This window comes from Prunus mume, linkage group LG8 (genome assembly GCF_029339155.1).
Source record: "Prunus mume cultivar Tortuosa linkage group LG8, ASM2933915v1, whole genome shotgun sequence".
NCBI lineage: Eukaryota > Viridiplantae > Streptophyta > Magnoliopsida > Rosales > Rosaceae > Prunus > Prunus mume.
The window spans coordinates 7,921,082-7,935,597 of NC_142705.1; the positions used below are offsets into that span (position 1 = coordinate 7,921,082).

A 14,516-nucleotide genomic window follows, 5' to 3' on the forward strand; every position below is an offset into this window, starting at 1 on the left:
AATCCTTACAAAAAAAATTGGACAAATCGGAAACCATTTAGACATCTAATTGTATCATTCAAAATCAATGAACATGGTGCTTCAAGAAAATACTAAAATTTCAATAATTTAATTGAGTGGTCAAATGATATCGGATTGAAGTAATTTTTAGTGAAAATGATAAGGAATGATAAAATATTAATTTTGGAGGATTACTCTTACTCTCACATAAATTATATATTGTTGTAGTACATGTATAAACAACATTGATATTCAAAATCTATGTTCTTCTTCTTCTTCTTCTTCTTTTTTTTTTTTTTTTCCAAAATGAAGTAAAAGCACAATGAATGAAGAAGGTAGGATGTACTTCTTACTTCAATTCCTGGCATTAGAGGATAATGTCTTTGTATTTACGTGAGAGGACTTATACGGAGCATATGAGGCATGTTTAGGACTGTTTCTAAAAGGAGGTTACGATTTATAACAATAAAAAGAGCTTTTTGCAGTGTTTGCCCGGAAAGTGTTTATGGATCATAAAACACTTTTTATAACACGTTTACTTATTAGTAATGGGTATCAGAATTATTCCACTACAAAAAAAAAGAAAAAAGGTAAGCCACCCAAAAAGGACATTTTTGGTGACTAAGCATTAGTCACCAAATGTCACCAAATAATGGTGATTGTTGTCACTTTTTTTTTTTTTGGTAGTGTTCCAATTCATTATTCTCATGTGTTTACTAATATATGGGTGTCAGAATGATTTCAATTAATTCCTTATTTCTCTTGCGTTTACTTAACACATGTGAAATTAAAATTTTTAGGAATTCTATGGTTAAATCCGTAATCAAATACCCTCAAAATTAAGAATAAACTAGAAGAACTAGTTGATTTGATTCCAATACCTTATTACCAAATTCTAAAGTTCCCCAATTAAATACTTGAAGAAACACTTTCAAAAGTATATTGATAAAATGATACCTGTGGTGCTATATGTGCATGCTACAATATATACACTATTACATTTATTCTTATTGTAATTTTTTTTAATTGTGAAAGCATAAGTAATAGGAAAATATTCTCTAACTAGACGATTCAAGTTGTGATATCAAACCATCCATCTAAATATATAATTATAAGTAATTAATCTAGATAGTCAATTTGATCAGTATAATATGTCAAACTGCTTGAATTTCATTTTTGGAAATAAAAATTTAATTACCTATATTGAAAAAGAATAAGAAAAATTAGGAAGCTGTGTCATTAGCTTTTGGGCCTCTGGGGCACAAGTGTACTTATCACCTTTAGCATGAAGTGATTAATCAGATGCATGGGAAAGCATTGGGAACAGAACTCCCAGGTTAAAGGAAACAAAGATATTGGATTTGGTATTTGGTATTTAAATAATAAGGATTTGGTCAGTGAAAGAAAGAAAGGAAAAAAAAACTATTAGCCGATCGAAAATACACACGTTTTTGGATGGCAACATCAGACGAAAAGCATCCTCACATGCCAAATTCAAAGCGCATGCTTTGCTAAGTTGCTATTTGCAGCAGCAACAACATGCAAACATCTTCAAAATGACCCTAAGACATCTCTCTCCATCAAACAGTTTTATTTTATGTCATTGAATACATGCCTAAACAAGGACACCGCATACGACAACCATCAAATATTCTATTCTATGGGGTCGTTCGTTTCTTGAACCTGCAAATTTAAAAATAAAAAAATTGCTCGACAAATTCTTTTAGGTGAGGGAAAAGGAAGAAAGAGTGAATGGAGTTTGCATGGTGTATTGATCTAGGGTATGAATGGACGTTTTTAGAAACAGTAACTTCGGTATCTTGTAGATTAACAGTCTAACAACATAACATATACGAGACATGAAAAGGATAAAGCAGAAAGAGTGAATGGAATTTGCCATCTTGACATTGCCAATCCCACAAAGCAGTTAAGTGTGATTTTCAGACCCAAATTACCCAACTTCCCTTGAGCCCAACCTTTGGCACGTGCGAGCCACCCTTTGCGTGTACGCTTTCGCTATTTAATAAATCGTTCTTCCTCTTGGGCTTCTTGTGTCCCATCTATCTCTTCGCCTATCTTACTATGGTTGGATTATTAATATGCATTGGGCTATCTCCCAAATGACCAAAATGCTCCTACCAACTCAACCTTTTTTGCCTACGCAACATAATGATTGGCATGGGTATCATGGTCATTTGGACATATCAGAGGATGGTGGTAGTTTGGATCATTGAGATGACTTTGTACTCACCTTATCTTTATTTTATTCCGCAGTTTGCGTTGGTTTCCAAAAGAACTCCCCATCAAATGACCATAGTAGCCGACGTTCAAAAAGGGCATTTTGGTAAATTCACTAACACTCAAGTCAAGACTAACCGGGACAACTACACTTTAAAATGCACCTTCACTTCACACGCATGCCATACACGCATGACTTTATCCTTTTTAATGGACGAAAATACCCTCAATCTTTGCACTCTAGGTGAGGGCATTGGGGTCATTTGGAGCAAAAGTTTAATAAATTAAGCTCCTTCCCTTTTTCCAAATTTGTTTGATATGTAATAATATTCATTTTTAAAATTTAAAAAGTTTTGGCGAATAGAAGCATTTAATTAAAAATATAAAAAATAATAATAAATAATGGTGTGGAAAAGAGGAGCTTAATCAGAGAAGAAGAATGGCAAAAGCGACCGCTTCTCTTTCTCTCTCTCTCTCTTTCTTTTTCTTTCTCTCTCTTGAAAGCTTATAGCTGCTGCGTTTGTTTGTTTGGTTTGAGAGAGATATTAGTGAGTGCCCAAAAACCCAAAAGAAGCCACCATTTTCATTTTATATTAGTAAACTTGTTTCGTTTGCAGAAGGGTGAAGGTGATTGCAAAAACACTCACTGCAAAGAGCAAAAAAAGAGAAAGAAAAGGAGAGAAAGAGAAAGACAGAGACGACAGAAAGAGGGACAACACAGAGTGAGTGAGAGAAAGAGAGAGAGAAAGAAAGGAATTCAAGAAGCTTTCAATACCACAGAAGAGGGAAAACGATGTCTGAGAGCTTTACATCCTTTCATACTCTGCAACTCCAAGAGGTATATATATATATATTTATATTAATATATATATATATATATATATAGTAGATGATGATGATGAACAAAGCTGAAAATGATAAAAGTATAGATGAAAAGAGAAAACAAAAATTAAAAAAGCACACCACCAACAGAGAGTCCTAGTATACTAGACTATAGCTAGCTACCCATTTCATCATTCTCTCTCTCTCTTTCTCTCTCTATTTTGTTTTTATTAATTCTTCTCTTATTGCTATAACTAATCAGCTTGATGGATGAGAGTACTCAAGGTACTCTCCATGATGGGTATTGTTTGTTTTTTGCTTGTCTCTGATCGATCCATGCTGAATTGAACAGTAATTGGTGTGGAAGAGAAGGAAGCGGGTTCAAAGGCAACACAAGGTGAAGGAGAGATATGATGAGGAAGAAGATCAAGAGCAGCTTGATGATATGGGCATAGCAACCGTACCGCCACTTCTTCCAACACCACCATCAATCTTCTCAAGCTCATCATCAAAAGGTCATCACCACCACTCAATTATTGATTCAGAAAGCTACTCCAATTCTCCTAATTCTATGTCCCAAGACTATCACCACCAAGGCATCTTCACCTTCTCCAATGGCTTTGAGAGATCGGCTATGACTACCCACCAAGAGCAGCAACAGCAGCAGCAACACCACTTGGCGCAACAGATCCGGAGAGAAAAGCTGAGGGTGCAAGGCTTCGAAACCCCGCCCCCTCCACCATTGGTTGGCCTAGACGAAGAAGAATCCGGAGGCCTTCCGGTGTATGAAACCGCGGGCATGTTGTCCGAGATGTTCAATTACCCTCCAGGTGGCGGCCCTGCTGGGGCCTCCGAACTGCTGGAGCATCCGATGGCTCAGGCCTATCGGATGGCTCGGCAGCAGCAGGAGCCTGTGTCTGGTGCGGCCGAGTGGTACGGAAGCAGAGTGGTGGGGGGTGGATTGGGAGCATTGGGAGATTCAAAAAATCACAATAGCCGCGACAGTATTCAGCATCATCATCAACAGCAGCATCAGATTTCAACAATTAATGCGGACTCAGCGGCAGCCATGCAGCTTTTTCTTATGAACCCATCACAACCAAGATCGCCTTCTCCTCCAGCTCACACAACTTCTTCCACCCTCCACATGTTGCTTCCAAACCCATCATCCACTACCAACTCACTCCAAGGCTTTGCTACTCCATCTGGAGGAGGAGGGGCCTTTTGGTCAATTCACATGGGTTCCTGAGAGTCATCATGGACATGATGGAGGCAATCCCACCGGCGGTGCCGGTGAAATTGGAGGGGTTGTGGAAGGCCAAGGCCTTTCATTATCTCTATCAACTTCATTGCAGCACTTGGAGGCAGCCAAAGCTGAGGAATTCAGGATGGGATCAGATAGTGCAGGTGGGTTACTATATTACAACAGTCAAGGAGATCATCAAGGCTCAACCAATCAGTACAAGAATTTAGGAGCTCATCATCATCATCATCAACATCATCAAAGCCAGCAGCAGCAACAGCAGGCATTGCACAGTTTGCAGCAAGGAGGGGTTGTGGGAGGACATGTTGGGTTTGGGTCATCATCAGGATCAGCCTCATCATTTGGAGTTGTGAATGTGTTGAGGAATTCCAAGTATGTGAAGGCAGCCCAAGAACTGTTGGAAGAGTTTTGCAGTGTAGGGAGGGGTCAGCTCAAGAAGAACAAGTTTGGTGGGACTGGTGGTAGGCATAACTCCACAAACCCTAGTTCCAATCCAGCTGGCAGTGGTGGTGGTGGTGGTGCCTCTTCATCTTCATCAAAGGATGTGCCTCCTTTGTCAGCCGCTGATAGGATTGAACACCAAAGAAGGAAGGTCAAACTATTGTCCATGCTTGATGAGGCATGTAATCTCTCTCTCTCTCTCTCTCTCTCTCTCTCTCTCTCTCCTTCAAGGGTCAAAGGCCTATGTTCTTTTGCTTCTTTATTAAAGACCCCATTATTTTTATCTCCCAAGTCACCGGGACAAACACAGAAAATTCCGGCCACTCACAATGATATTTAATTTTTTTTATTTTCCAAAATTTTAAAACATAGGAAGGTAAAACAGGGAAAGAGCCGGCTGGTGTAATAGGGTTTTCCGTTTCATATAGGATCGAGCTGGTAGCTAGCTATCCTTTGATTTAAACACTAATTTATTAAAAATGATATTTTATTTCATTGATTGGGTTGCGATCGAATGGTGGTGGTGGTGGAGTGTTAAGCTTATAGTGCATTTTGGTTTTCATGTTTAAGGTCGGGAAAAACGTGAAAAAGCTACCACTATGTGCCCAAAAATAAGCAATCGGGCCGAGTATGACCACAGCAATCAATCAATCATTCAATCATACATTTTTATAATTAGCTTCACATATTATGTTCAGGGAAGCCATTGATATTATATCCTAGTTGACCTGTGGCCTGTTTTCTTTTTTTCCTTTCCATTTTCTCTCCCTCTTTTTGTTTTTTTGTTTATGCACACAAGCTTTTGGCTGTATTGGGTTAGAATATATATATACACATATATATATATATGTATAAATAGAGATGCCATTAACAATCATTACACTGTACCACACCCCTTTGATTTATGCATTTATTCTGTTCCCTTTTAATATCAACACAACCCTTCTCAAGTTTTTTCGAGGCTTTTAATATTCTGAAAGAAGAAGACTCTCTCTCTCTCTCTCCGTACTGGTTTTTCTTTCTCCTACCTTACGAGTCATACGACTGTAGCACTCATATTTCTTATGTTTTAATTTTCTCTTACTCAACCTTTCTTGTTTTAGTCACCTTCTGAATCTGATCGTTTTCTTTTGTTACTTGTAACTACCTTCTCTAATCCAACATGATCTGGACTTCTTATCTGCTTCTAAGGTTGCTTTAGTTATCAACATGTTGCCTTCTTTAGTCACAACTCTTTTTTGTTAGTCGAGAGGAGGAAGAGTAATTAATTAACCATTAAAATTAATCCTCAGATTATGTCACACGCCATACACAATTTAATCATCACATTAACGTTACTTTGCCACTAAATTTTTTATTATTAAGAGAACGTGACTAGCTATAGTAACACTAGATTTAAACATGTGGAGCTAAACTTAAACATTGCATTTAATATATGTGCATGGTTGCAGGTGGACCGTAGGTACAACCACTACTGTGAGCAAATGCAAATGGTGGTGAACGCATTCGATCTGGTGATGGGTTTCGGGGCGGCGGTGCCGTACACAGCCCTAGCTCAGAAGGCCATGTCGCGGCATTTCCGGTGCCTAAAGGATGCGATAACGGCACAGTTGAAGCACAGCTGTGAGCTACTGGGAGAAAAAGATGGTGCGGGGACCTCAGGAATAACAAAAGGAGAAACTCCAAGGTTGAAGATGCTAGAGCAAAGCCTAAGGCAGCAAAGAGCATTTCATCAAATGGGCATGATGGAACAAGAAGCTTGGAGGCCCCAACGAGGCTTGCCCGAACGCTCTGTCAACATCTTGAGGGCCTGGCTTTTTGAGCATTTTCTTCACCCGTGCGTTGCCTCTTACTACTCTCTTTTAGCTTCATGTCCTTTCATCAGTATATAATTATGAAAATGACTTTTAACTTACTAATTAGGAAAGTTTCTTTACGTATATACGAAATGTTCTCTTTCTAGACTGTCTGAGGCACAACATAAAACTCTATGCGACAATATAAGTGTAGCAAGAAAGCATAACTTTGTGATTTATAAGTCTAAATAATGTTAGTCTCTCATGCATGATAGCTAAGTAGCCATGCACTTTATTACTTACTTGACGTATACTGTATACACTAGTCCCTTATGATTACTGCTTAAAAGGGTTCGTAATATGCAGTGTTCTTGGGATGTTGTGTGGTCAGCCAATAGCTGTGGAAAAAGAATGCATTAATTAATTAAAGCATGATATCTCTTTTCTCCCTCTCTCTTTGAAAACACATTTTCTTGTATCAAGCCGAGAGAGAGAGAGAGAGAGAGAGATTTGTACAGTCCTAGTCTGGCAGCTCTGATAGGTAGTGATCGATCGGGATTGATATTATTTATATCTTCTCTTTGATTCTCACGCTCATGCAGAGAGCAAAAGGAGAAAGTTTCTCGAACCTATGTAGGCTTAGGGGTACAGAAAGCTTAGACGTATGTCTTTATACGGTTCAGGCGAGGACTCTGATGTCATTTTCTCTTCTGGTCTCTTTCTCAGGTACCCAAGCGATGCTGATAAGCATCTGTTGGCACGACAGACTGGTCTATCGAGAAATCAGGTAATTAGGTTGCATGCATAGATTGTCTCTCTCTCTCTCTCTCTCTCTCTCTCTCTCTCTCTCATTCATTATATTACATGTTTTTGGCTATATGCATATGTGCATTAATTTAAAAGGCTATATGTACATATAGACTGTTCTGTTGTGTTAATGAAGAAGAAAGAAGTTACGGGTAGAAAGGCTAGATGGGAGGGAAGGGACCAGCAGTAGGTTCAGAAGAACTTACATGGGCTTGGATTTTATTTCTCTGGGTTTATAAACTTTTCTGCTGAAGAAAGACAATGTGTTTTCTCTGCTCCTTTTTTTCTTCTTTTACTTTGGATTCTTTAACTCCTTGACATAAATTCTGATAACAGTGAATAGCAACCCCACACACAAAATAAAAGACCTGTGCCATGCCAAGTACATATCAGATGAGACATGATAGTTTGCAGCTTTGCTCTCTCTCTCTCTCTCTCTCTCTCTCTCTTATCAAATGACACCTTCCTTCCTACCTCACCATACAGTGAATAAGAGCCATGAGTTGAAGACATCATAAATTTTCCGTACTTGAAGTCATATCAAAAGCTATTCATATTATTAATTAATTATTATCATCCTTGTCAAAATGTCTTTACATGGTCTTCCAACTTATGTCATTAAACGTATAACCTTTGAGTTATGTTACTATCGTGTCGTTTGCATTGATTTTTGTTTTGTCAGCATACATTTCATTGTTTGCATGAGAAGTCAAAAATTAATTATTTACCTCCCTTCTATTATATATTTTATGTGCAATAAAATTTTATGGACAATGTTCTCTTGTCAAACTGTTGGACAAAAATTATATGTTGACAATTATTACGAAAATGCATATATATAATATTATTATATTTACTGACTTGGGTAGACCATGTTATAATTGTTCTGAAATTGAGAGATCAATTGCATTTATGACATTGATATCCCTATGTGATTTTTTTGATTTTGATTTTGAATGCTGCAGGTCTCAAATTGGTTCATTAATGCTAGGGTTCGATTGTGGAAACCCATGGTGGAAGAGATGTACCAGCAAGAAACCAATGAAGAAGTTGGGGGTGCAGCAGCAGCAGCAGCTGATCATCATCATCAAGATCAGAGAGAACGTAACAACCAAAACCAAAATAGTAGTGGCCTCAATGCACAAACTCCAACGCCTACAACGACAGCTGCCACAACAACAACGACAACGACGTCAACAACAACACCAACGACAACAAATTCGCCAACAGGCAAAAGATCCGAAATCAATGCCTCCGAAAACGACCCTTCACTCATCACAATCAATAGGCAGCAGCAGCAGCTGCAGCACCACTTGCAACAGCCCATGATGGCCACCACCACCGCAAGCGCGGTGGCGCTGCCTGCATCGCAATGTTTCGCCACCACATCCACCACTGCAAATGATAGGCTGGCTTCCGAGGACACACGTCGCCGAGGCAGCATGGTGGCAGCGGATTACGGGACCACCTCGGGTAATGCACATATTGCAGCTCATGATCATCAAAGTAGTAGTAATATTGGGTCTTCTACTACGCTTATAAGCTTTGGGACCACCACGGCAGCTGGTGACGTGTCACTCACTCTAGGGCTTCGCCATGCTGGTGGTGGAAACAATATGCCCGAGAAGAATCCTTCTTCTTTCTCTATTAGAGACTTCGGGGGCTGTTAATTAGCCTCTTAATTAATTAATTAATCAAACTTCTATAGTAGTTATTACAAAAAACAAAAACAAAAAAAAAAACATTTTAAATTAGTTTCTTTATCCTTTTTTCTTTTCGTTACTTATATATATATATATCTCCTTCCATTCTATGAAGAAAGATACATGGTGAGACAAAAGTAGCATTACGTTAGCTAGTTGTATGGGGGGTTCTGTTGTAATTGTATAGTAGATGGTTCTTTTTTTTTGTTGTTGGAATTTTTGTATTTTCAAATTCTATGTGCTTTAATTAGGTCTTATACCTTAATCGGAGGCATTTACTAGAATAATATATCATGAAATTCATGTTTTGAGAGAGGAGGGGGAGACTGTTTTGCACTTATATTCATCTTAATTGGGTAATGAGGGAGACTTATTATATGTGATCCTATATGTTATTATTTTAAACAATATTAATGAGAAAGCCCTACTCTCTCTCTCTCTCTCTCTCTCTCTCTCTCTCTCTCTCACACACACACACACCATGAATCCATGATTGAGTATTGAAAGAGGGAAAACTATATATTTATGATTGATTTATACATGTTATGCTTAGCTAAAAATAGAAATGCTGTTATTAAATCACATGGTAGAAACTGTACATGCATGGCAATATATATTGTCACCTTGACAAGGTGTGAAGTTGAAGTACTTGAGGACGCTTTCCTTGATTGATTTCCCTTTTAGAGGGATTTCTTGCCTAGAATATTACTTGTGCTTTTCCTTTATCTAGCTAGTTCCCCTTCTCAGCATGGACATAGAGATATTATTGACGCTTGAATTGGTCTATATGATTGGAAAGAAAGTGAACATTAAGTTTCTGAACATATTGTCATGCAATATAATGGTGGGAGGTGTTGAATTTCAATTTTCAGAGTAGATTGGCTACGAGTTTGGTCGATGAAGGATTGTGTAATCTTGTTTGTAAACGTCGACATTACAACGTATTTGAGATAGATTTTATAGGATCATCATTGTCTATCTTAATTGTCATTATCTTAATCATGTTTTAGCAAGATAGATTTTATAGGATCATCATTGTCGATGTTACAATATCAATTGGAGTATCGACATATTCACGACCATGTATCGACACTCTACCATATGATACCGAACCATCTTTTACCAAACAATATGTTCCGTAAGTAGAATAGCAATGGAAGTAAACATTTTTATAACACACACATGAATTAATACATGCAGAGCAACAAGATAATCTGTCAACTAAACATTGAAAATCAATGTTGTATATGGCGTACAAAGTGCTCGATTTGTTTGTTGGTTCAGAAGATTTTCAAAACCTAATATGGTCATCCTAAGATATGTAGAATATGGTAAGTGTTCAATGATGCTTTGGTTTTGTTTATGAAGAATGGTTTAGAGTAGGAAATTAGTTTGCAACCCACAACCTAGCTTACAAAGCTAGCAAATTGTCTTCTTTGGTGGCGGATAGTGCAACATTGTCTTATATTGCAGCAGCTTGTCAATATTTTTGTCTCCAAAAGGTGCTCGTAGATGTGATAGATTGGTAGGTTGCGTTATTTACCTTATAACAAGCACCAGAAAATGGTTGCTTAAGTCCCAAACAAGATTTTGCAAAGCAACAAGTACTTTCCACCTAATGTGTTGCTTTTTCTTTGAGAAAACAAAACTGAAAACAATACGTCCTTCAGTTGGATTTCCTAAGTTGTTGTACTGCAACGATCAAGTGTCTAATCCAGTGAAGGTAATTATATGACTTTACGTGAGAAAGCTTCACAACAAGAATGAAATTTATATACATGATGCCTCCTTATCATTATATGATATGACAACAGAGGGGAAAAACCTCATATTAAGGAACTCATCAGTGTCGATGTCTTAGTAGAAGTAATTAGGAAGAGAAATGTTAACATCAGTCGCTATCTCACTGTAAATTCCACCTTCGCAACAAATAAGATCACCTCTTCACCTTAATTTACTAGCAAGATTATTAGTTCTCTAAATCAACCACATCACTATATATATATATATATTTATATATGAACTGTGTCTTGTATGTATACCTACACATTAAGCCTCAAGCAGTGATTCTAGTACCTGAAGGGTGACTTAATCCTATGAGAGGTCTGAAATCTAAACTTAGGAATCGGGTCTTAATTAATAATAGAACTATGAAAAAGTCTGATGAATATTCTGGATGAAAGTCTATTCATAAAATTTAAAAGTTTTTTATTTTTATTTTTACTTCGTTGAATGCATGCATGACTCATGAGCATAAACATAAAGGTTGCTTTCTGGTAGGGGTCCTCGTCGCCTGTGAGTCTGTGACATTGTTCATGAACACCTGGACCGACAGCAGAGAGAGAGAGAGAGAGAGAGGGATAAGCTTAAAGGCCTACCACTTCAACTATACTAGCACTCATTAATTAATAGGGTTTGCATCAACTTCAGAATTGTTTCTTTGTCTTGTTTGGCCACATAAATTACAATTTGAATGTGAAACAAACAGACGAAACTTCTATACAGGCTCTTAATTTTTTTTCTTCTTTTCTCAATTAATTAAAGGCCCCATTTTCGCTTCCACATATGAGTACAGCTGCAAATACTGCAGTTTGCAGGACATCAATGGGTGGACCTAACCCTCTAGCATATAGAGAGCTGCCCCCCTCCCCCCTTTGGATATTAATGCCACCAACCAAAAACTAGGATGTGATCAGTGCCCCTCATTGGGAAATAGAGAAATGGGACACATGATTAAGTTTGATTTGCGTTGTATGTTTAGGTTGTGAGACTGTAAATTTGGACTATACATGAGATTTTAATCGGCTAACAACATAAATCTGCTAAGAGAACGTTATTATGAATCAAACTAATTTTGGTAAAGATTTAATGATGGCGACTTGAAATTTTATGCTACCCAGCCCACATGGGATGGTATATATGGAAAGACCATGAAAAATATTTGGTAGCATTTTTTTTTTATGGGACGGAAAATATTTGGTAGCTTGAGTGAGCTTTTGATTTAATGTGATAAACCATTTATGATATTAAGCAGGAGGAGGGCTGCAACTTTCATGGCTACAGACATTATGGTTGTGGATGGGTGTTGGTTTTAAATGTGAATGATATGGTGGCCTGGAAGGCCCTCATCTCCACCACACGGTCCTGTACAGATGATACGAAAATCACAGGAGAACATTCAATCCTGATCCACCAGTGTTTTGGACCACTGCATGCCATTGTTATGGTGCAATAATGGCCTTTTTCTTATGTGGTTACAACTAGAAGATAAGGAAACGAATCTAATTTCTTCTTCCAGCTTGAATCCAGATGGCAAAAGAACTCGTTTGAATTCGAGTAATTTTTCAGTGTGAACGTTTAGCTAGCAATAATTTCTCCAAGCTGTTAATTGAGGACTTGGCTCTAATCAACAAGTTTAGCTTAAACTTAAAATTGAGTTTTTTGTTTTTTGTTTTTCCTTTTGTCACACTAGATAAAACCACATCCATGCTAATGAGAAAAGTTAAATACCTATCCACAAATGTAATAACTACTGTTCAAAATCATACTATGATTCAAAATCTTCACATTGTTACCTTCATTTGAAAAAGCGCTTACAAGACCCCATTTGTAAATCCTCAAAGAGGCCTTGTTATGCCCTATTCATGGGATGGGGTACCATAGATCCCAAACCTCTACATTTAGAGATGATGTATTTACCCGCATTTTATTATATCCAAACCATTCTAATAATCTATCATCTTAAAACATGACATGTCATTAACTTGGTGTTATTGTCTTTTTCCCAAAACTCATGCACGTTAATGCCAGTTTGAGCATGTTTCTTTCTCTCTTGCCCCCTGAAATTTTGTGCTTCTGTACTGCCCTGATATGGGATCTTCAATTTTGAATGGTTTTGGGTAACTGCCTTGCTATATGGGGCCTTCAATTTTTAATGGTTGTGGTTCGCACCCTCCTATATGCAGAGATTCGATTATCATTGTATTTTGTTCATAGAATCATAACCACTTATATATGGATATTACATATACCAATTTGACAAATGTCGTATAATCAAGCTTGTTTTGATTATATTAGGTTTGTCTGCTCTACCTTGGCTTATGACAACCTAATGTTTTGGAATCAATGACTTAACACCATCAGTGGCTTCACTAAAACCAAAGAAACAAGCATCTGGATAATTGTGAATGGTTATTCGTTGATGGTACGTATTTGCTCCTCATCGATCACGGTTTCAACACTGAAGGACAACGCTCAAAAACTAATGTTACCGGTTTAACGCATGAGCTTTGTAAAAAAGACAAACACCTTCAAGTTTAATGACGCGTCATGTTTTAAGACATTTGATTATTAGAATGGTTTGGATTTAATGAAATGCAGGTAAATGCACAACCTCTAGGCCAGGATCCGGGATAGCCTCCCCTCCCCCTAAACTTTTTTTTCATTTAAAAAAAAAAAGCGCTTATAATTAATTTTGTTCAGAAACCTTTTTTGTTTTTTTTCCATTCTCAGCCTTGTAGTGAAAGTTGAGGCGCTGTCTTTTCCACTTTAGTACCAACCAATTGTATGCTAGTCATACGTAGATGAGGATGAATTTAAGTCTGTAATAAGTTGATTCCATAAATTTATAGTAACTGATGTAAACTACGTTTGATGCTTCATGCAATTTCATGATCACTTGCAAAACAAGCACTGGAGCCCCCAAGTTCTATTGGAACTCTAGTTGAAATTTATTGCATTAGATGCAAGAATCAATTCTGGGGGCAATTGAAATTCATTGCACAACAACTACCACTAAAGAAAATACAAAACATGTCCGGTTTATAGCTTTAGTGATGAGACCACGAACTTCACATCCATGAAAAAAGTTCAGTTCTTGCTTTCTCTTGAATGTGAAAAAGGAAAAACCTAAAACATTTTAGCACTATATTGTGACCAAGTTTGCTAGCCAAAGGACTATCATAGTAGCACGCGTGATGTAGGGGCATGATCAATTACACAATTAGGGGGGGCCGAGTGAGAGCTATTCACAACCCTCAAGGGCAAACAGAACGTGCACATCCTGTAACTGCATGTGCACCCGAACCATAATGACAAGAAACAATATCTAAACCATAAACCTATGCATTAAAGCTTGACACATGCATGTAAGAACTATTTGCGTTACATCAAGCCAAAAAGTAATTCTAACTTCTAATGGCCATCCATCACCTATCATAAATTTATAATTTAGCAATTTAATGCAATCTAAATATGGAACTTTGCTCATTTTATGTAAGAGAAATTCTTGGATCCGACTGCCGGATCATGTCACCCATACGATTACACAGACAAAGTAACGAAACCCCCTGATTTTGTTCGGCTGTGTACGGCAGACACACAAGAACTGCTCATGCAAGTCAGATTAAGTTAGTGGACTCTTGCCTATTGGTGAAAAATGGGGCA

The 14,516-nt window shown here is 37.6% G+C and overlaps 1 protein-coding gene across 1 annotated transcript; it reads left to right on the plus strand.

Annotated features, from left to right (window-relative positions):
- The first annotated feature begins 2,934 nt into the window (after positions 1-2,934).
- On the plus strand, positions 2,935-9,355 carry BLH4 (BEL1-like homeodomain 4). The gene is given in 6 exon segments (XM_008243385.2): positions 2,935-3,076; positions 3,413-4,279; positions 4,281-4,943; positions 6,217-6,602; positions 7,288-7,348; positions 8,334-9,355. Coding segments are annotated over 5 exon segments (2,589 nt in total). The 5' UTR covers positions 2,935-3,076; positions 3,413-3,505; the 3' UTR covers positions 9,039-9,355.
- Positions 9,356-14,516: the final 5,161 nt, after the last annotated feature.